The 23,831-nt window shown below is 32.8% G+C and overlaps 1 protein-coding gene across 1 annotated transcript; it reads left to right on the top strand.

Annotated features, from left to right (window-relative positions):
- Nucleotides 1-12,614: 12,614 nt before the first annotated feature.
- LOC131646142 (ATP-dependent 6-phosphofructokinase 5, chloroplastic-like) lies at nt 12,615-17,415 on the top strand. Its single transcript, XM_058916278.1, has 13 exons — nt 12,615-13,047; nt 13,127-13,217; nt 14,014-14,087; nt 14,436-14,547; nt 14,685-14,780; nt 14,908-15,009; nt 15,152-15,226; nt 15,383-15,523; nt 15,668-15,784; nt 15,870-15,974; nt 16,106-16,186; nt 16,556-16,684; nt 17,032-17,415. Exons 1-13 carry the CDS (start codon nt 12,743-12,745, stop codon nt 17,197-17,199), a joined length of 1,596 nt encoding a protein of 531 aa, XP_058772261.1. The 5' UTR covers nt 12,615-12,742; the 3' UTR covers nt 17,200-17,415.
- The last annotated feature ends 6,416 nt before the right edge of the window (nt 17,416-23,831 follow it).

The following is a 23,831-nucleotide window of genomic DNA, read 5'->3' as shown; positions in this document are numbered from 1 at the left end:
TCTTTTTTAAGACTACTAACTTGTGATTCAAGTCATCTATAGCCAACTTTTGACAATTTTGGTGGAAAAAAATATTGCAATGGTTTCAACCTAAATGAGCGTAAGGGATAACCAAAGTACAAATCTGCAGCATATGATAAAATCAAGTTACAAATAAATGATAGTTTGAAAATATCAAAAAAATGACAAAACATCAAAATACACAAATGAAATTTCACTGTTACCGACAGAACAATTTCAATAACCGATGGTAGTGGCTGGAAGATGTTAGAGTTGTGGTATGTAGTATTAATGGTTAGTGACATAGTCAGAATGACAAATGATTAGCAAGCACTAAGCCTAAATCGGAACACAAGTTTACAATCGATAAACTTGTCAGATTAAGCTCTAGAATCCACTAAAAGAAGAAAACTCTCGAATTTTATTATATTAAAAGATAACTGATGGCCACGTTCCAAAAGAAAAAAATATTATTGGTCTTATGCCATACAACATGCATTGTTTATGAATAGAATTCCTACACCTATACTTCAAAACAAAGTCCTTTATAGTGTCTTGCATGACATGGAACCTGACCTACACCAATTCATTGTTTTTGGATGCTTGGTGTATGCCTCCATATTATCCAACCGTAGAACAAAACTAGAACCTAAAGCTAGAAAAGTTGTTTTCATGGGATACAAGGGAGCTTTCAAATGCAGTGTTCTTCCTGATCTTGACTCTAAAGAGATATTCATCTCAAGACACACTTGCTTTTCTGAACATATTTTACCATATCGATCAACACCACAACCAACTATCACAAAATAGACCATTTACCAACCTCACATCAAACCAATAAACCCACCAACCAATACACCAACCATACTTAATACACAAACCATAGCTAATACACTAGTAAACGAATCACCACATATCATTGTATCTACACCACCAACACTTTGTGAATACAAGATCACACTCACAAAGATGTTTTTGATTCATGGCAAACTCAACAAGCATACAAGCAACAAGGTACAAGCAGAAGAACTCAAAGAAAAGCAAGCTTTGGTCACTCATAACAGAGCAGGTCGACCTACTATGCATACAAGTCGACTCAACACAAGAAAAATAAGAGGAACTTAGAAAATCAGCAGTCAGGTCGACCTACTCCCAACACAGGTCGACCTAAAATGAAGAAATTTACATATCATTCTGCTAGGTCGACCTACACAACAACTAGGTCGACCTAATCTGAGAAAATATCCCCAAAACGCATCTGAAGTGGATTCTGGTCGACCTACTTCTTTGACAGGTCGACCTAACTGGGAACAAATGACATCCAAAGGATAAGCAGCTCTATTAGGTCAACCCAGCCCTAAATTAGGTCGACCTATCTGATCAAAACTGCCAAAATTTCTGGTTTTCTCTGCATCAACTGAAAAGCTCTCATATATATTGTCCAAGGTTCAATTATTGAAAAAAACACCAACGACTGAAAGATACACAAAGGCTTCTCATCTTCGTTCTTCGTCATCTCCAACACAATTACACATAATCATTCTTGCGTTGAGGGTTAGTGATCGAGTTCGATAACGTCCATGGAACGGAATTGAAGATTCCTAGTGGGTGAAGATTTGTGGGGTTTTTGGTGAATAAAATCCGAGGGTTTTGTCCTCCAAGATAGGTGTTTCTTGGGGGTTTTTATCAAGAGGTTTCATCGAGGATCCATCTGAGTGTGAAGATTGAAGAACAAGGGTTCAAGGCAATTCAAGACACTGCAGAAAAGGGATCAAGTGAAGCTCTTGGATCACCTTGATCTGGCTCAAGATTAAGGGGGAAGAAGATTCAAAGGATCGACAAATTCGGTTTATTGTTTATCGCTTTGTTTTCTTCTTTGTATATACTACTTTCAACATTAATGGAAGATTTCCCAATTTCAATTTGGAGTTGGGGGAAGACGTAGTCGTAGCAAGGACGATCGACGAACTGCCTGAACAAATATCGTGTTCTTGTCGCTTTTATCTTTTCATTTACGTTCTGTTCATATTTGGTCATAATTGCAAAATTGATTAACGATTCAAGTGTTAAAATTGTGAATTAAGGTTCTGCATAAACATCACAATTCACCACATCTTGAATCATCATCAATTTGAACATTATCACCAAGTGTTTGTCTTTTTGCTTATTCCATTATTACTGCATTGCAAATCAAAGTTTGTCAATTTAGAAGTTAATTGATTTTCAGCTGTGAAACGTATTGATTCGATAACATATCACTTCATCGTTGATCTCAATTATCTTGTGGTTTTGTCACATATACAACCCTTGCAATAACGGTCCGGAATAGACGCAAGTCGAATCAGAACAACTTTCGCTTTAGTTCGAACTAATTCCGAAAAAACTCTGTGAGATCTATTCACCCCCCCTCTAGATCCTCAGGCCAGCGTCTAACAAGTGGCATCAAGAGCTCTGGTTTATTCCGTGCTACGTGAAACACTTATTGGAAAGATGGCTTCCGGACCTAAAGGGGCTCACAATAGAGCTCCAGTTTTCAACGGTGAAAACTATGGCTATTGGAAGGATTGTATGTGTGTCCACATCAATGCAATTGATAGGAACATCTGGGCAGCTATTGTCAATGGTCCCTTTCAGATCACCATGACAAATGCAGCTGGTGCAGTTGTTCCAAAACCAGAAAATACTTGGGATGCTGAAGATGAAAAGAGATATGCATACGATTGGAAAGCGAGAAACATTCTAATCTCAGCTCTAGGAGTTGATGAATACTATCGCGTTTCCCATTGTAGATCCGCTAAAGCTATGTGGGACACATTGCAAGTTGCCCACGAGGGAACGAATGATGTCAAACTAGCTAGAATCAATACGTTAACTCAAGAATTCGAACTCTTCCACATGGAAGATGGTGAATCCATCGAAAACATGCAGAAGAGATTCGTTCACTTGAAAAATCGTTTAAATTCTCTTGATAGACCTGTTTCCAATGCAGTTGCTACTAACAAAATCTTAAGATGTTTGAACAGGGAATGGCAACCCAAGGTTACAGCAATAAAGGAAGCAAATGATCTAAACACCTTAGACATTACCACTCTCTTTGGTAAACTAGAGGAACATGAACAACACCTTAAATGCCTTGACATGCATGAGAAAAGGGCAAAGAAAGAAAAGAACATGGAGAAAGAGGTAGAGAAGAAGTCAATAGCTCTAAAAGCTTCAAGCTCCAAGACCTCAAGACAAGAGCTAGAGGATAGTGATACAAGTGATGACGAAGACTCCGATGATGAGGAAATGGGACTGTTTGTGCGAAGATACAACAAATATCTAAAGAAAAATGGAGCAAAACATTCTGACAAAGGCTTGATCAACTATAGAAAGCAATCAAACAAGTTCAAACAAGATGACGACAACAAAGGAAAAATCAAAGGCCCTTGCTTTAATTGTGGGAAAGCCGGTCACTACAAACCGGATTGTCCATACCTTAAGAAGAAGAAAGAGAAGAACCAAAGCAAAGGTCATAAAAAATCTAAGAGAGCATACATAGCATGGGAAAGTGATTCATCTAGTGAAAGCTCATCAAGCGATGAAGAAGAATCAGCAAACTTATGCCTTATGGCTCATCAACACAAGAAAAAGAAAGTTGTAAGTCATCTTAAACCTGAACTCATAGATAAGGTATCTCATTCTCTACTAAAACTTGCTTTTGAAGAATTACATAGAGATGCAATTGAAGCTTTCAAACTTTTGGCCTCAAATAAGAAAATCTTTTCATATATTGAATCAAAAGTTGAGAAAACCGAAAAGGATATGGAAGCTTTAAAACAATCTATGCTAGACATTCAAAAGGATAAAGTTGAAATAGATCCTACATCATGGTTTGGTTGTGAGACATGTCACATTTGGCAAAAAGAAGTAAGAGATCTAAAAGCCAAGTTAGACAAGGCTCTACAACCAAAAGTGACCTTTGCGGTTGATCCAAATAAGTTCAAAAGATCGTATACTCCTTTATATAGTAAATACACTTTTGTACCAAAAGTATCAACTAGCAAAACATCATATTCTCATCATATTACCTGTCATTATTGTTGCAAAAAGGGACATACCATTGAAAAATGCAAATTTAGGAGAATTTTAGTTCCTAAAGGAGTATTTCAATGGTTGCCTAAGTGCAACAAAATGTGTACTCACTACCAAGGACCCAATGAAAATTGGGGACCTCCCTCTCTAAATTAATCTTGCAGGAAAAGTGTCTTGACATTGCCGAAAGGTTGTGGTTCCTTGATAGCGGATGTTCAAGACACATGACGGGAGACCTATCTCTTTTCGTTGAGTTTCAAGCAAAGAAAAAGGGGTATGTCACCTATGGAGATAACAATCGGGGAGCCATACTTGGTAAAGGAAGTGTAGGTAACCCTTCTACCACTACTATAACTGATGTGCTGCTAGTAGAAGGCCTTAAACATAATCTTTTAAGTATAAGTCAATTGTGTGACAAAGATTTTAAAGTAATGTTTACAAATTCTGGCTGCACAATAGAACATACTAAGAAAAGAGACATTATGTTTAAGGGCTTAAGAGTAAACAACATTTACATGCTAAACTTTGATGAGGTATCTAAGTCTAGTACCAAGTGTCTAATTGCTCTAGGCGAAGACTCATGGCTTTGGCATAGACGTCTCGCCCACATAAATTTTGACTTACTTAATAAAGTTGTCACAAAAGATTTAGTAATCGGCTTACCTAAAATGAAGTTTTCAAAAGATCATCTATGTGATGCTTGTCAAAAGGGAAAGCAAACAAAAATCTCTTTTAAATCAAAGAATGTGGTTTCAACATCACGCCCTCTTGAACTACTTCACATGGATCTCTTTGGCCCTTCAAGGACTAAAAGCATAGGTGGAAACACCTATGGTTTTGTCATTGTCGATGATTACTCTAGATTTTGTTGGACAATCTTTCTACCTAGTAAGGGTCAAACTTTTCCTACTTTCACACAATTTGCAAGATTATGTCAAAACAAAATGAACAACAAAATAGTTGCAATTCGAAGTGATCACGGTGGAGAGTTTGAAAACTATCTTTTTGAAAAATACTGTGATAAACATGGAATTGAGCATAACTTTTCAGCTCCTAGAACACCTCAACAAAACGGAGTAGTTGAACGTAAAAATCGGGTTCTAGAGGAGCTGGTAAGAACAATGCTGAATGAGGGTAATCTACCCAAGTATTTCTGGGCTGACGCGATTAGTACCGCATGTTATGTTTTGAATAGGATAATAATACGTCCTATAGTGAACAAAACTCCCTATGAATTACTAAAAGGTAGAAAACCAAATGTATCTCATCTCCATGTATTCGGTTGCAAGTGTTTTGTCTTGAACAATGGTAAGGATAATCTTGGTAAATTCGATGCTAAAGCTGATGAGGGCATATTCCTTGGTTACTCACAATCTAGCAAAGCATATCGGGTATATAATAAGAGATTACTTATAGTAGAAGAGTCAGTACACGTGTCTTTTGATGAATCTTATACAAAATATGTCGAGAAAGGTCTTTCGTTTAATGGTGCAGGTCCATCCACTGAAGACATTGTCAAAGATAAGGAAGACGAGAATGAAAGTATTGTAAAGAAAGATGCTGAGAGAGAGAAAGATGAGTCTCATGATGAAAATGAAAAAGAAAGCATCTCAAACAATGAAGAACTTCCTAAGGCCTGGACAAATGTGAAAGACCATCCAATTGACAATATAATAGGAGACGTCTCAAGGGGCGTTACAACACGCTCAAAGATAAGTAACTTCTGTCATCATTTTGCTTTTGTTTCACAAGTTGAGCCGAAAAACGCTAAGGATGCATTACTTGATGAGCATTGGCTAATGGCCATGCAAGAAGAATTAAACCAATTTAAACGGAATGATGTTTGGGACTTAGTCCCTCATCCGGAAGATCATCAAGTAATAGGCACTAGATGGGTTTTTCGTAACAAACTTGATGAAAACGGCGTTATTACTAGAAACAAAGCTAGATTAGTTGCCCAAGGGTATAATCAAGAGGAAGGTATTGATTATGAAGAGACATACGCTCCTGTAGCACGTCTCGAAGCTATTCGTCTCTTACTTGCTTATGCGTGTTCTAAAGACTTCAAACTATTCCAAATGGATGTTAAAAGTGCTTTTCTAAATGGCTATATAAATGAAGAAGTCTATGTTGCTCAGCCACCCGGCTTTGAGAATTACATGTACCCAACTCATGTTTATAAGCTGAAACGTGCTCTATACGGTCTTAAACAAGCCCCTCGGGCTTGGTACGAACATTTGAGCAAATTTCTTCTTAGTCAAGGGTACTCTAGGGGTAAAGTTGACACTACTCTCTTTATTAAAAGAAAAGATAAAGATGTTCTCTTAGTCCAAGTTTATGTAGATGATATTATATTTGGGTCGACTAATGCAAAACTTGTCAAAGATTTTTCTAAGCTTATGCAGAGTGAATTTGAGATGAGTCTCATGGGTGAGCTAAATTTCTTCCTTGGCCTACAAATCAAGCAACTCAGTCATGGAACGTTTGTGAATCAAACTAAATACTGTACGGAGCTGCTCAAAAGATTTGGAATGAGTGAAGCGAAGGAAATTGACACACCTATGGCAACAAATACTAACCTATACAAAGATGAGAAAGGTAAAGAGGTTGACGTGAAATTGTACCGAGGTATGATAGGTTCACTATTATATCTTACTGCCTCAAGACCAGACATTATGTTTAGTGTGTGTATGTGTGCAAGATATCAATCTTGTCCAAAAGAATCTCACTTAAAAGCTGTCAAAAGAATTTTGCGATACTTACGTGGAACTACTACATATGGCCTATGGTATCCAAAGGGAAATGAGTGTCATTTGGTAGGATTCTCCGATTCAGATTTTGCTGGCTGCAAATCCGATAGAAAAAGCACCAGTGGAACATGTCATCTATTCTCAAATTCATTGATAAGTTGGCATAGCAAGAAACAAGTATCGGTTGCATTATCTACTGCTGAGGCAGAATATGTAGCTGCTGGAAGCTGCTGTGCACAAATATTATGGCTCAAGCAACAACTTCTTGACTTTGGTATTAAGCTTGATCGTATACCTATCATGTGCGACAACACAAGTGCCATAAACTTGAGTAAAAATCCTGTCTTACACTCACACACCAAGCATATTGAAATAAGACATCACTTCCTACGAGATCATGTAGAGAAAGGAGACGTTACATTTGAACATGTAGAAAGCAAGAAGCAACTAGCCGACATCTTCACCAAACCTCTAGCAACGGAGCAATACTTCAACATTCGTAGGGAATTAGGGATACTCGATATCTCTAATTTGGGCTAATTACGTTTGTTCTCTCTTAATATTATTCCTTTACTTTATATATATATATATATATATATTTCTGCTAACATTTCTCTTAGCGTAAAGGTAGTTCATTATCAAGCCAGGCGTCATTCCACATTGACTAAAGGCTGCCACTAAAGTTGACACCTACATATTGAGAAAGCGGTAACGTAATTGTTGTTCACTTCCAAAAATATTATTGATACTATAATATGCTATCAATTAACATGCTTATAGTGACTTCATACATATATCTCTCTTGCTCATATATGTGTCTCATCTTTAATACACCTTTAAACATATTTGGCTCTCATACTATCACTATCTACCTTTATCTACTATACTATGAATGCTAGCGTTTTATCTATGTTTCTCTCGTTACTCTCCTCTTCTGTTTTTCTTGTATATCTTTTGATGTTGTCAAAGGGGGAGATAGATGCTGAGTGTACGGGGGAGTTCAGCTGAGTAAATAGATGCTGAGTGTACGGGGGAGCTTTTACCACTTATTGCCAAAGCTTCTACTACCGGTACCGGTTTGCCATCATCAAAAAAGGGGAGTATGTGAATACAAGATCACACTCACAAAGATGTTTTTGATTCATGGCAAACTCAACAAGCATACAAGCAACAAGGTACAAGCAGAAGAACTCAAAGAAAAGCAAGCTTTGGTCACTCATAACAGAGTAGGTCGACCTACTATGCATACAGGTCGACTCAACACAAGAAAAATAAGAGGAACTCAGAAAATCAGCAGTCAGGTCGACCTACTCCCAACACAGGTCGACCTAAAATGAAGAAATTTACATATCATTCTGCTAGGTCGACCTACACAACAACTAGGTCGACCTAATCTGAGAAAATATCCCCAAAACGCATCTGAAGTGGATTCTGGTCGACCTACTTCTTTGACAGGTCGACCTAACTGGGAACAAATGACATCCAAAGGATATGCAGCTCTGTTAGGTCGACCCAGCCCTAAATTAGGTCGACCTATCTGATCAAAACTGCCAAAATTTCTGGTTTTCTCTGCATCAACTGAAAAGCTCTCATATATATTGTCCAAGGTTCAATTATTGAAAAAAACACCAACGACTGAAAGATACACAAAGGCTTCTCATCTTCGTTCTTCGTCATCTCCAACACAATTACACATAATCATTCTTGCGTTGAGGGTTAGTGATCGAGTTCGATAACGTCCATGGAACGGAATTGAAGATTCCTAGTGGGTGAAGATTTGTGGGGTTTTTGGTGAATAAAATCCGAGGGTTTTGTCCTCCAAGATAGGTGTTTCTTGGGGGTTTTTATCAAGAGGTTTCATCGAGGATCCATCTGAGTGTGAAGATTGAAGAACAAGGGTTCAAGGCAATTCAAGACACTGCAGAAAAGGGATCAAGTGAAGCTCTTGGATCACCTTGATCTGGCTCAAGATTAAGGGGGAAGAAGATTCAAAGGATCGACAAATTCGGTTTATTGTTTATCGCTTTGTTTTCTTCTTTGTATATACTACTTTCAACATTAATGGAAGATTTCCCAATTTCAATTTGGAATTGGGGGCAGACGTAGTCGTAGCGAGGACGATCGACGAACTGCCTAAACAAATATCGTGTTCTTGTCGCTTTTATCTTTTCATTTACGTTCTGTTCATATTTGGTCATAATTGCAAAATTGATTAACGATTCAAGTGTTAAAATTGTGAATTAAGGTTCTGCATAAACATCACAATTCACCACATCTTGAATCATCATCAATTTGAACATTATCACCAAGTGTTTGTCTTTTTGCTTATTCCATTATTACTGCATTGCAAATCAAAGTTTGTCAATTTAGAAGTTAATTGATTTTCAGCTGTGAAACGTATTGATTCGATAACATATCACTTCATCGTTGATCTCAATTATCTTGTGGTTTTGTCACATATACGACCCTTGCAATAACGGTCCGGAATAGACGCAAGTCGATTCAGAACCGCTTTCGCTTTAGTTCGAAATAATTCCGAAAAAACTCTGTGAGATCTATTCACCCCCCTCTAGATCCTCAAGCCAGCGTCTAACACACTTAACACTACCATACTTGATGATGATACTGATCCTTACACAGATGTCAACCCTAAAACTCTTTCACCTACCGATGTCAACATATTACTTGACATTCTCCCACCTACAGATGTCAATACCTTGATTCCTAAACATTCCACAATAACAAAACGATCATCAACTCACCTCAAAGATTATTTGTGCAATTCATTCATGGATCAGACCAATCAACCACCTTCATCATGTGCTAATTATCCAATTCCTCATTATTTATCTTATTATTATCTATCTCCGTAATACAATCATTTCATCATGTCCACTAATACTCTTCATGAAACAATGTCTTTTGCTGAAGTTTGCAAGTTTAGATGTTGGAATCAAGCAATGCAAGCTGAACTTACAACACTTAAGAGAACATCTACTTAGAAAATTGTTGATGCACCACCAAACATAAAACCAGTTGACTGCATATGGATTTACAAGATCAAATATCAAGATGATTAGGGGTGGAAAACAGTTGACCCGTTGGACATGTCCGTTTTGCCCGCACTTTTCTGCAGGGAAGACCAAGATTTTAGGCTCGCAACCTCTAATATGCCCGCCTCGCCCTACCCCGTTTTATGCGGGATTTTGCAGGCATGGGCATTTACATTAAATTTTACATTTTTAGGCCTAAAAGATGCAAAGTCTGGGCATTCCTCGCCCCACCCTCATTTTTTATGGGGCGGACCAATCTTTTAGACCTGCACCCTTAACAATGCCCACCATGCCCCTCCTTGATATTTTTTACGGGCTTTCGTGGCGCGGGTCAAAATGGGGCGAGCATAATGCCCGTTTGCCACACCTAGTGCTAATAGCACAATTGAAAGGTTCAAGGCACACCATGTAGTTAAAGGATACAACAAATCAAAGGCCTTTACTACTTTGAAACCTACTCCCCTGTTGTAAAGATGACCACAATCAAACTAGTCATTGCCTTGTCGGCCATTCAGGGCCGGTTATACAACTAGTCAAACTAGTCATTGTCCGGTCCAATGCACAGAGTCTCTACTCATATAAGGGCCTTCAAATAAGTCAGTCCAATTAAAAATAAAGAAACAAGTGACAAAGTTTGTGTGGGTAGCAAATTCACCAAAAATTAATTATGACTTTCTACATAACTTTTCTTCATACAACGTAGAAAATAAAAGTACCTATCAAATTTAACTAATAACGAAAAGTATATAAACGTTTCACTTTCAGCTTTTTCTATCAAATATTCTTTAAAGATTTTTATATAATAAGGCTTATATAATTAATTATTAATTAATTCTTATTATTATTAATATATTTGTTTAGAAATAGTGAATTGTAATAATTTTTTTATGAATATCAATTCAATATTTTAATTCTTTCTATTCTAATTAATTAATATGTTATACCTTATTCAACCTTTATTTATTAATATGTTTTAAAGTTTGAATATTTAAGATGAATTGCACGATTTTACTAAAATTTAAAGGTGCTCTTATGAAATATTGTCTTTTTATTTTTTAATATTATATTTTTATTATTTTATATAAACATTTTAATTTAAAAATTCAGACGTATACTATACATTATAATGATATTTTTCATTGTTCCTATTTTATAACTTTACTTTTTAATTATTATTTTCTTCTCTTTTATTGTTAATTTTTAATTTTTAATTTTATTTGCTAGTTGTTAATTAACTCTTAATTATATTTATTGGTTCAACTTTAATATTGTCTACCTTGTCTACCTCGATCAAATTTTAATGTTGCAAATTTGACTAAAAATACTAGCGAAATTAGGTTTTAATTTTTCTTCTTCTTTCCATTTTTCATTAATGCCTCATAAACTATCTCTTAAGATTATAAAGTTTAATTTTAAATATGAAAAGAAAAAAAAAAGTGAAAAGTTAACTTAATTTAAAACAAAAATTCTTAAGAAAAATAACAAAATTTTTTTTGAAAACTGTATGAATTTTTTTGATTTTTTGATTAGAGATTTTTAAAAAAATAAAAATAGAATAGGGCTTCCAAATAGTTTTTGAGACGGCCCTACAGTCACTCATAACTGGTTTATTCACCAATTATATTTCAGCAACACATTTTTTCGTGGTGAATTGCAGGAAGATGTGTACATAACTATTCCATCAGACATCAAGTCAGCCAAGGCCGATCAAGTATGTAAACTAATCAAGTCTTTGTATGCCTCAAGCTGAAATGATTTCACTATTAATAAAAAATCAAAAAATTCAAAAATATTTATAGAACTCTAATTTAATTATCTTTAAATTTTTTAATTTTAATGAATAAAATTATTTTTAAAATAAAATTATTTTTGGACTTGTCACCTCTATCTTTTTAAAACATACCAATCTTTTTTAATAAACAATAAAAATAAAATTATACACTTTATTAAAAGATAAACAACTTTTGCCAATAAAAAGAAAAACAACGTTAACAAAAGCTCAAAAGCATATAATAATAAACATGAATTTTTTTTAATAACCAAACTTTTTTAAAAAAATAAACAAACTCATATTTTAAAATAATTATCTCACTAATTATGTTTGTGAATGTTTTATACATTAGGCGCAATCTCGTGGCTCCTGATTTTATTTTTTTAAATTTTTTTCCAATTATCTGTAAATTTATTGTTACCTGCGAAATTTTATTTTTATCTAAAAAAATTATTTATCAAGTTTGTTTCAAATCTTTTTGTTATTTTCTGTTTCTTTTTTTTAAATCAACGATCTACAGTTACTTCATTTATTTAATCAACGTCCTAAACAGTTATTGAATTTGACCAAAAATTATTCAACCTTACCAAAAGTAAAAACAAATAAAAACAATATTAACAAATTTGAAGTTTCCTAGTAACACTATATTTTAAGATTCAGAATAATAAATCCACCTATTGAAAACAACAGCTGCCGTCTCCACATTAAAAGTACACCAATTTTCCCAAGTACACACCAATTTTCCCATTATTCACTAATCTAATTTTTTTTTTTATTATTTTTTTCACCGCTAATATCTAGTATTGAATCGATTAATCAGATTCGAAATTAATTCTAACATTAAATATTTTAATTTTTTCGATCGTAATCACGAATATGGAATATGGAATCGTAATCCTTCTTATCAAATTTAGAATCAATCACTAGTCAACGAACTTATCATTAAATTTTTTTTTAATTTCATGTGAAGAAAACTCTTTAAAAAAAACCAACTACCTAACGAACCAGAAACTCAAAAAAAAAAAAAAAAATCGTTATTTATTTATTTCTCCTTCTCCTCGTTCTCTCCGGTTCAATTCACACGATCACAATTCATGGACACTACTCTTCCACACGTGATCACCACCCCTTACCTCACAACAACCTTTCGTCATGGTTTAACGACTTCTAAACTCCGTCACTCCAACCCTCGTCTTTTCCGTTCATTCAGAGTCGCAAGTAACGTTCGCGTCTTTTCCGAGCTTAAGAGCCACAACAACACAGCCACAATTGATTACACTGATCCTGGTTGGAAAACTAAGTTCAAAGAGGATTTCGAAGCGCGGTTTAGGCTCCCTCATGTTACTGATACGTTTCCTGATTCTGTTTCTATGCCTTCCACTTTTTGTCTCAAAATGAGGTTTGTGTTTTGGTTGTAGTGGTTTAATTTTTGTGGTTGGAAGTGTTTGAGATGGAAGTTGTTTGTTTTTGTGTGGCAGGACTCCGGTGATGAATGGTGTTCCGGGGAATTATCTGTCTGATGAGGAGTGGAATGGATATATTAATGATAATGATAGAGTGCTGCTTAAGGTAGTTTGAATTATTTGTTTTTTATGTTAAATGAAGTTTGAAATTTGAATTGAAATTGATTATGATGTGATGATGTAGCTTGGTGTTTCTTGTTAATGTGGATATTGGATATATTGTTTTATGCTGATATTCATTGTTTTCGTGTCTGTGTCGAGTCATGTAGTGTACTCAATTTGTGTCTTCATTAGCTATGATATTTGATTTTATTTTTTTTTAAGATTTTGAGTCAGATTAGTCTTTGAGGTTGAAATCCCGCGCGAAGTGTTAGAATGGCGTTTGTAGGCCTTTGAGATGATAAGTAACTGACAGCTTGAATTGGAATACTAAATGGCTTGCTCGAATCGAAGTCTTAGGTAAAAATGTGTTGCCGCGTAAATTGGTTGAAAAATTGGCTCTCTTTGTTGTTAACAAACTTGTTTATTCTTGGTTTTGCAATTAAGCTAATATTTGTCTTGTGTGAGAATATTTTCTCATGTTTCACTTATTCTTTGGATTGGAATGTCCTTTTGTAATTGTAATTGAATAGAAGTGAAATGCCTGACGTGGATATTAACCGATGATCTTATTCAATTATGTTTAAAATACATGTTTTGCAATGTCGTTAAATAGCCGTTATAGCGTAGCAGAGTTTGGACAAAAAGATATTGTTCTGCGATACGTTATTTATTACAAAATTGTATCGAATAGCAGCTATAGTGGCGCTATTGCATAGCAGAATTTTAACAATCTGCAATTGACAACCCTGATGTTTTGGCCTTGTTGAATGTTAATGTTTTTGTTTGCTTTGATCTTTCAGACAATATACCATTCATCCCCCACATCTGCTGGCGCCGAGTGCATTGATCCTGGTTGTAATTGGGTAGAACAATGGTAAAGTATTTGATTTCTCAATGTCAATCTGGAATATAATGACTGATTATACGTTTGTCAGTTGAAGGGATATTAATGTCACTATATTGAAATGAAAGAACTTAACATTGATTGCAATCCCCTTGTTAATTCTGTTTCTCCAAGGGCAAGAATGTGATGTTCAGAGATGAACATGCTCCTGAAAAATTATGAACAAAGTAGTTATTAATTCTTTCTTTTAAGTTATCAAATGGTTATATTATTTACAGTATGTAGTTTCAATGTCTTTTATAAGTCTTCTTGATGCATACATTTTTTTTCCAAGATTAGTGTATGATGGTATGGTAAAAGGTTTTGATATCCTTGTAGGGTTCATCGAGCTGGACCTCGGAAAAATATATACTTCAAACCAGAAGAAGTAAAGGCAGCCATTGTTACTTGTGGAGGACTGTGTCCTGGACTCAACGATGTCATTAGACAGGTTTGTTTGTGATCAATTTGTTTCTGACACGGCTTTGAGAAATTCTCGAGAAAAGATAAAATGCCTGTTTGTTTTAGAGTGTTTGTTTAAGCTTTTGAAAACATCACATTTCTGATTCAATAATGAATGTGCTGCAGATTGTAATCACACTTGAAATATATGGTGTAAAAAAGATTATTGGTATTCCTTTTGGCTATCGCGGCTTTTCTGACAAAGAGTTGATGGAAGTCCAGGTAATCTCATAATTCCCTTCTTGTTGACTTAGTCATAAACAGCAATTGATTCGACAAGTTTGAAATTAAATCTATTGAACTTGAGGTCCATCTAATACTATTTAGTATATTGCGATTTCAATTACAGCTTTCGAGGAAAGTAGTTCAAAATATTCATCTTTCAGGTGGAAGCCTATTAGGAGTTTCACGCGGAGGACCTGAAGTTAGTGAAATTGTGAACAGTTTGGAGGTTGTTAATCGATTCATTCTATTAATTAAATTGATTATTCCATTGAGAACTAATAGGTGCCTATACATGTTTGCGCGCGCTTGTGTGTACACATTGTAGTATATATACTGGTTTTCTTATATATGCATACTATTGATTGCAGGAAAGAGGGATTAACATGCTCTTCGTATTGGGTGGAAATGGTACACATGCTGGTGCAAATGCAATTCACAATGAGGTTTTAATTCTTTAACCTTTAACTAATTAATTGCATTCAATTGGATCATCTAAGGAAAATATCTATTGGGATCCGAGATTAGTTGAAATTCTCAGAAAATTTTATGTATAAGTATGTCTTAAAAGTCTAATGATTTAAAGATTTTACTGCTTTCAGTGCTGTAAAAGAAGGCTTAAAGTGTCGGTAATCGGAGTGCCGAAAACTATAGACAATGACATTTTATTGATGGACAAAACTTTTGGCTTTGACACTGCAGTAGAAGAAGCCCAAAGAGCAATAAATTCTGCATACATTGAGGTAAATTACTTGAGTAATGCTTATCATAATTACATCCACTGGTGTTAAATTGCGGCATTGTTACATAGCAGAAATTGAAAAAACTGTCATTTTTCACGATCTGCAATTGACATCACGGTTTAAATCTTCTCCTAATCTTATTAGGCACATAGTGCATATCATGGAATTGGGATCGTGAAATTAATGGGTCGTAGTAGTGGATTCATCGCAATGCAATCTTCACTAGCCAGTGGACAGATTGACGTATGTCTAATTCCCGAGGTATGTAAAATAAAAATTGAACATACTGCTCTCTTTCTTTGTCGTATAGATAAACTGATACAAGTTCTATCTATGGTTCAAAAAGGTTCCTTTCAATTTGCATGGACCTCATGGAGTTTTGAGTCATCTCAAGTACCTTATAGAATCACAGGGATCAGCTGTAGTTTGTGTAGCAGAGGGAGCTGGACAGGTGATTTAGATTTTGTAATCATTACCGCGATCGACATAACTTGCATTCCTGATATAATTATTTATCTCGAGAAATATAACGTCAGACATAGAAATACAAACTTGCTAATCAATATTATCTTCCTGATGCAGAATTTACTTAAAAAAACTAATGCTACTGATGCTTCAGGGAATGTTATATTTGGAGACATTGGCGTTTATATCCAACAACAGGTTTGTCATTATTTTCTTAAAATAGTTAATGCAATTGTATATACTTTCTGAAATGAGTAAGACATTTAGTAGTTTTGAACTCATTGCGATCTTGATCTGCTTTACCTAGTTTTATTTCAGTTAAAATTGAAATTCAAATTGCATATTTTAAGGTATAATGCAACTCTGCAAGCATTGGGTTTAAGTATGGTGTATGTTGCAAATTGTTGTAAGCCGAACAAACAAATATTGTGTCGAGTTGTTTAGTAATGCAGATGCCTGCTTCTATTGTAAATTTTTGAAGTTTCAGATAGTTTTGAACTCGTTGCGATCTTGATCTGCTTTACCTAGTGATTTGTTCCAACAAATAACAATTATTTTTTGTTTCAGACGAAAAAATATTTCAAGGAGATTGGTATTCATGCTGATGTGAAATATATTGATCCAACATACATGATTCGTGCGTGTCGAGCAAATGCTTCAGATGGAATTTTATGCACCGTACTTGGACAAAATGCGGTTAGTCACTCTTCTTTTCTATCTTTGCCCATTGTTTGATATGTGCGATTTCACTTTTATTATTGGTTCCCATAAGAAAATTTACCAACCTTCTATTCTTTTCAACTCGTTACTACTAATCAATATTGTTAAATAACAGATATATAGCGTAGCGAAATTTGAACTAATCACAATTGTTCCGCGTTACACCATGCGCCTAATATTGATTAGGAGAAGGTTGTCAATTGTTTAAATCTTCTCCTAGTCTTATTAGGTGCCTTCTTGCTTATACGAGAATAGTTTGATTTTATTTTACCTTTTGTCATACATTTATTATTTGATACTGATTCTCAGTTTTTGTATTGCAGGTTCATGGTGCATTTGCTGGATTTAGTGGCATTACAGTAGGCACATGTAACACACATTATGCTTACTTTCCAATCACCGAAGTAATATCGCATCCTCAGTTGGTGGATCCCAACAGTCGCATGTGGCATCGATGCTTAACTTCAACAGGCCAACCCGACTTCGTTTGAAAATTTTTTTCTTGTTCAGTTAATATATTCAACAGGCTTGGAAATTCAGGCTTTCATAAGAAGATAGTTTCAAAAGTTACTTTAGTTAATCAATCCATACAGAATAATACAGAAGATGACATTTTTTGTAATTGATTACTTGTATAGCAAGGCAAATTCACTGTCCTGCCAGTTGAATTTACAATAAAACTTGAGGAAAAAATTGTTTCATTGTGACATTTTTTGTAACCTTTTAATAAGGGACATTTTTCTGTAATTTATGCTATGAATTTTAATAGCAATTTTATACCTCTATGGTTAGAGTACAGAGCAAATAAAAGTATAACATTTGAAGATCAATATTAATAGTATATGATTGAATCTTCTTTGATGGTAAACTCTGTTAAGGTATCAACAAGTTAGATGACTTTTATTTTGCAGTAAACTTATGGTGGAATTAAAATTGGTTTTCAATTCTCGTAGTTATACCTTAATTATGGGCCCGTTTGTTTTGGCTTTTTTTTAAAATGATTTTTATAGTGTTATCAAATATTGTGAAAATTTTTTTTATAAAAGCTTCAAATGAAAATTTTGTTTAAATAGTTATTCTTAAAATATGTGATTTTAGGTATTTTATCTATTTTTGGAAAAAAATTTAGATATCAAAATTTCAAAAAATCACTTCATTTTAAAGCTATTTCTAATAGATTTTCATAAAAATCATTTTTGAAATACAAGTTTCTGAAAAAATTATGATTTTGACTAAGTTTTGGTCTTCAATTATGTATGTTTATGTTATAAAATGTTAAAATTAGTGTTTTTCCATTTTAGAAAAAACGAATATAAAAAAACTTCTAATATTTTGAAAAACGATTTTAAAAAATCTATTTTCAAAAATACAAAAAAAAAATCTATTTTTTTAAAGCTGAAACAAACTGGCCCTATATCTTATTCCATATAGAGAAAAACAAATTTCTATAATGCATCAACATAAACCCAAGCAAGAACCTCTTGGAGCAAATAAACTCTATGCATGACAAAACAACTTTCTATACTACATACATCTAGACAATTATTCTATTGCTTTTTTGTTTTTCTCTGGAAGTTACTTGAACTCCTAATTTAACTAATCACTAAGTTTAATTAACAATTAATCCACATCTAACTTTAAACAATGAATCTAATAAGTCCCCAAATCTTAGCTCAATTGGGCAGAAGTATATATTGCTAAGTTGATACTCCAGTGTTGATACTCTATTGTGTGTAAATTTTTAATAGTTATTTTTATTTCGTGAGTTTTTAATAGTTATTATCATTTCGTCTACGTACAAAAAAACAAAAAAGAATTGACAATAATAAATAACTAGTAACAAACCCGTGCGTTCGCACGAATTCATTATTTTGATCAGTAACTTCAAGTTCACATTAATATTGAATATTTTAATTGATCAGTAACTGCAGGTTCCCGTTAATATTTAATATTGTGATCAGTAACTTCATGTTCCCGTTAATATTTACTATTTTAATCAGTAGCTTCAGGTTCCCGTTAATTTTCAATATTGTGATCAGTAACTTCATGTTCCCATAATACTCAATATTGTGATCAGTAACTTCATGTTCCCGTTAATATTCAATATTTTGGTCACTAATTTTAAGTTTCCGTTAATATTTAATATTGTGATCAGTAACTTCATGTTCCCGTTAATTTTCAAATTTGTGATCAGTAACTTCATGTTTCCCTAATATTCAATATTGTGATCAATAACTTCATGTTCCCGTTAATATTCACTATTTTAAATAGTAATTTCAGGTTCACGTTAATATTCAATATTGTGATCAGTAACTTCATGTTCCCGTTAATATTTACTATTTTAAATAGTAATTTCAGGTTCCCGTTAATATTCAATATTGTGATCAATAACTTCATGTTCCTGTTAATATTCAATATTTTGATCAGTAATTCCATGTTACGGTTAATATTCAATATTTTAATAGTTGATTAATTTTCATATTTAAATATTTGAAATAATAGTTTCATTGTTCTATTTTATATAATTTTCATATTAAAAGAAAATAAATTTATTAAAATTTTATTGCATTTATTTTTTCTTTGCCAAATAATAATTATCATCCATAAAATTATTAACAAAATAATTGCATTCAATAGGATTTGATACTAATATAATTTGACTATAAATAATAGTAGTATATTACAATTGAATAAGTAGTACATTTTTTTCCGTATATATATATATATATATATATATATATATATATATATATATATATATATATATATATATATATATATATATATATATATATATATATATATATATATATATATATATATATATATATATATAGCAATGCTATTCTTACACCCCAAGTATTTACACCGTATGTACGGACGGTACTATTCACCGTCCGTACATGAACAGTGCAATATTATATTAATATTTTTTTTTACGTTTTTTTTTAATTTTTTTTAAATATTATTTTTTTAAAAAATATTTTTTTAATGTTTCTAAAAAAAATATTTGACAATACCTGCAGATTTACTTTCGGATTTACCTGCATTTGACATTACCTACGGATTTACCTAAATTCGTAGGTAAATCCGCAGGTATTGTCAAATTCGTAGGTAAATCCACAAGTAAATCCGCAGGTATTGTCAAATCTGTAGGTAAATCCGCAAGTAAATCCGGAAGTAAATCCGCAGGTATTGTCAAATATTTTTTTAAAAAACATAAAAAAATATTTTTTAAAAAAAATATTTAAAAAAAACAAAAAAAACGTAAAAAAATAAAAAAATAAAAATAATATTGCACTGTTCATGTACGTACGGTGAATAGTATCGTCCGTATATGAACAGTGTCGTCCGTACATACGGTGTAGGTGTACACTTTAGTGTACAAATAGCATTATATATATGAGGAATGTTATTCTTACACGGATTGTTACATTTACACCGTACATATGTACGCTTTTGTTTTTTTATAATGTTTAATAATAATTTTTTGTTTTTTCTTACACAAACCAACACATACTAATGATGTATTTTATACGGTGTAACTACAAGGTGTTTGATTTTGGGTGTCAAAATAGCAAGGCTATATATATATATATATATATATATATATATATATATATATATATATATATATATATATATATATATATATATATATATATATATATATATATATATATATATATCCTATTTATATCCTATTTATACTGATAAATATATATCCTATTTATATCCTATTTATACTGATAAATATTTTTGTGAAATGACATCAATAACAAATAATAATTAATATATTTATATGTGCAAATATTATTTTAATTGTATAAACTTTATTAATAACATATATTAATATAATAATATTTTGAATTATATAAAGTAAATGATAAGTGACACACATTTTTGTATTTTATTCAATAACACATCTTTTCAAGTATATTTTTAAATTCATTTTAATTAAAATGTTTTTTTAAACTAAAAATATTATTATTTTCTTAAAAAATATTGTATCTTAAAATAAAATTATTTCAAATTATATTTCTTTTTTACTAATATTCAATTACTAAAGTTAACAATCATTTAAAATGATCATAATAATCTTTTTATTAAAAAATAATTTATTGGAATATTTTGATTAATAATTTATTAGAATTAATAATAATAATAATAATAATAATAATAATAATAATAATAATAATAATAATAATAATAATAATAATGCAATAAAAAGTGAAAGGTGAAAAGTGGGTTGGAAAAGTGAAAAGTGAAAAAGTGAGTTGAAAAATAAAAAGTGAATTTGAAAAAACTATCAAAAGACATTTTTATCCTCAAATTTATAATTTAGACTAAGATAACAAAAGTGTATTTTTGTGATTTCCAAAACAATAAATTATTTTATATTATAGATACTACCTTGGTCTCTAATTATAGGACCCTTTTGAATTTTTTTTTTGTCTTTTTTTTATAAGACTCTCTTCAACTTTTAAAATACATTAATTATTTTTTTTTCCATACATATTCCTAATTATATAACATCTTTCTCTGCAATTGATAATAAATACTCTAATTTAACATTATTTATTTCTCTCTCCAAAAGATAAATTTGTAAAATTACATAAATAATCAATAAATTTAATACTCCTACCAACTTTTTTTTAATTAGCATAATTGATTCTATATGGTGGTATATTTAGGGATGGAGGTGTAGTAGTAATAAACTATAAAACGTGATCGATTACTCACAAAATTATAGGAGGAGAACTTATAGTACTTGATGAAAAGTGAAATTGAGAAGAAAAATCTCATTTTCTTGTCAACTAACTAATCTAAGTATATAAATACTTTTCTTCATTTTTAACATCAAAGATGTGATGGCCTAGTTGGCATTGGTGGAAGACCATAGACTCTTCTCAACTTAGAAGACCATGCTAATTAAATTATGCTATTAATATTTTATTTATTTTAAATATAAATCTTATAACTGGTCTTTGAAGTATCAATGATGCATTAAATTATTCTCTCTCCCTCTCCCTCCATCATCTTTTCAATTTTTAGTTTCTCTCTCATTACATTTAAAAAAATTTAAAATGCAATTTTGTCCTCCAATTTTCATTTCTTACACTACAACAAGGAAGCCCTACAAGAGCGCTTTTTTTGGGCTTTAAGAGCGCTTAAAAGCGCTGTTAAAGGCTGCGCTGGCGTAGCCTACAAAAGCGCTTCTAAAAGCGCTCTGGTAGGCCCCCCCTATAAGAGCGCTTTTCTGGAAAAAGCGCTCTCGTAGGTCCCCCTATAAGAGCGTTTTCCTGGAAAAAGCGCTCTCGTAGGCCCCCTTTAAGAGCGCTTTTTCCAGAAAAGCGCTCTTATAGCCCCCCCTGTGAGAGTTAAAAAAAAAAAAAAAAGCAACATACGAAAGCGCTTTTGGAAAAGCGCTCTTATAGGGTGGCCTTTAAGAGCGCTTTTTTAGGAAAAAGCGCTCTTAAAGCCCACCCTATAAGAGCGCTTTTACAGAAGAGCTTTCGTATGTTGCGTTTTTTTTTTTTAATTCTTTTTTATTAATCTTTGGCAGCGCTTTTACTAAGAAGCGCTTTAGTAGGTTTGTGAGGTTTTTTAATGTGCAGCCTGTAATTTAATCCTCCCAGTCGACCTGTAATATTTTCGACCTGTAATATTTTCGACCTGTAATTTATTTTCGACCTGTAATTTATTTTCGACGATATTATTTCAGCCATCAGTAAGACAATATATATACCAAAATAATATCCAAAATTATATATATACATCATATATTACAACATCAATAATGTTATATAAAATTGTAAGTAAATCGACACAAATCCTACATGAAAAAGTGCTTAATATAAAAATGACTCAAATCCTCTTTTATTTCTTCCAACTTAAGTTTCGGGTATGTAGCGGCACGGAATTCGTCAAGGTACTACAAAACAAAAAAAAATATGAATGATACATTTAGTTAAATGTAATAAGTTATATGAAATTATCTTAAGTTATAAATTCATACCGTGAGCGGAATCTCTAATTGATTTGCCTGAAGGATTTCTTTTATATACCTCAATACAAAGTATCCGCAGTCGTAACTGTTTCGCTGTTGCGGACACTACATAGAAAAACAAATAAGATTCTATAGTTGTGCATTGTTTTATCAAGTAGCATAAATATATTATAAGCAACATTGTGAAAAATAATGTACCTGCACTTGGATCCAAGTAATGTTGCTAGATTTAGTTCGGGATACCTGTGCGTCCCGTTGACTTCGGAACACTTGTATTGATCTAATTAACAAATATATAAAAGCATATGTTTAGATCAATCCCACAAATAAGTAAATATATATATATAAATATACACGAATATATATTTAGAACGATCCCACTTACAAATCAACGATGTCCTTCATGGCCTGATAATTGGTCCATTCACCGTTTACCGAATTCAGATAATACACGACTTCCCTTATAGGGTTGATAGCAAGCAGCAACCAGTGTGCTCTATAAATAAAAACAATAGGTTATATGAAAATTTTGCTATACACAAAAGAAACAGAGATTAGATGAACAAAGAATGAGAAACTAACCCTACTGGTCGGGTATTATACGCCCAAAGATGCAGACATTCTATGTTGCCGGTGGACATGAATCTATCGACTAATCGCTGTCTAACTGATTCCCGTTCCGAAGCAATTGCCATTCCGCTGCAGTGGGCGGAAGACACGAAACGGAATCTGTTAGACAACGGAGTCCCGCGCAACACTCTGTCATACAACAACCTTAAATAAAAACATAACAAACATTAGATTATTTTCATTGAAATGTGTAAATAAATTATATTGTGAGACTAATTAAATAATATATCGGATGAGGGAATATTACCGGATGTATGAGTGCATGTTATTGACGCCTAGTTGATCATGCTTAAAAATCTCCTCCAAGTCATCAAGTTCAATAAGTGACTTGAATTCAATACCGAAGACACTCTCATCCATAACGATTTCACGTAAAGCACCGTCCTTCAAATCGGACATATCAACCATTGTTGCGAGCGTCGACCGGTACCGAGGCACAAAAGCACCGCCTTTTTTTCCCGCTGGCTTCGGAGGACCAGTGGG

The sequence above is a fragment of the Vicia villosa genome, linkage group LG2 (assembly GCF_029867415.1).
Source record: "Vicia villosa cultivar HV-30 ecotype Madison, WI linkage group LG2, Vvil1.0, whole genome shotgun sequence".
NCBI lineage: Eukaryota > Viridiplantae > Streptophyta > Magnoliopsida > Fabales > Fabaceae > Vicia > Vicia villosa.
The sequence above is the reverse complement of the archived record's forward strand: the minus strand, read 5'-3'. Positions and strand labels throughout refer to the sequence as shown.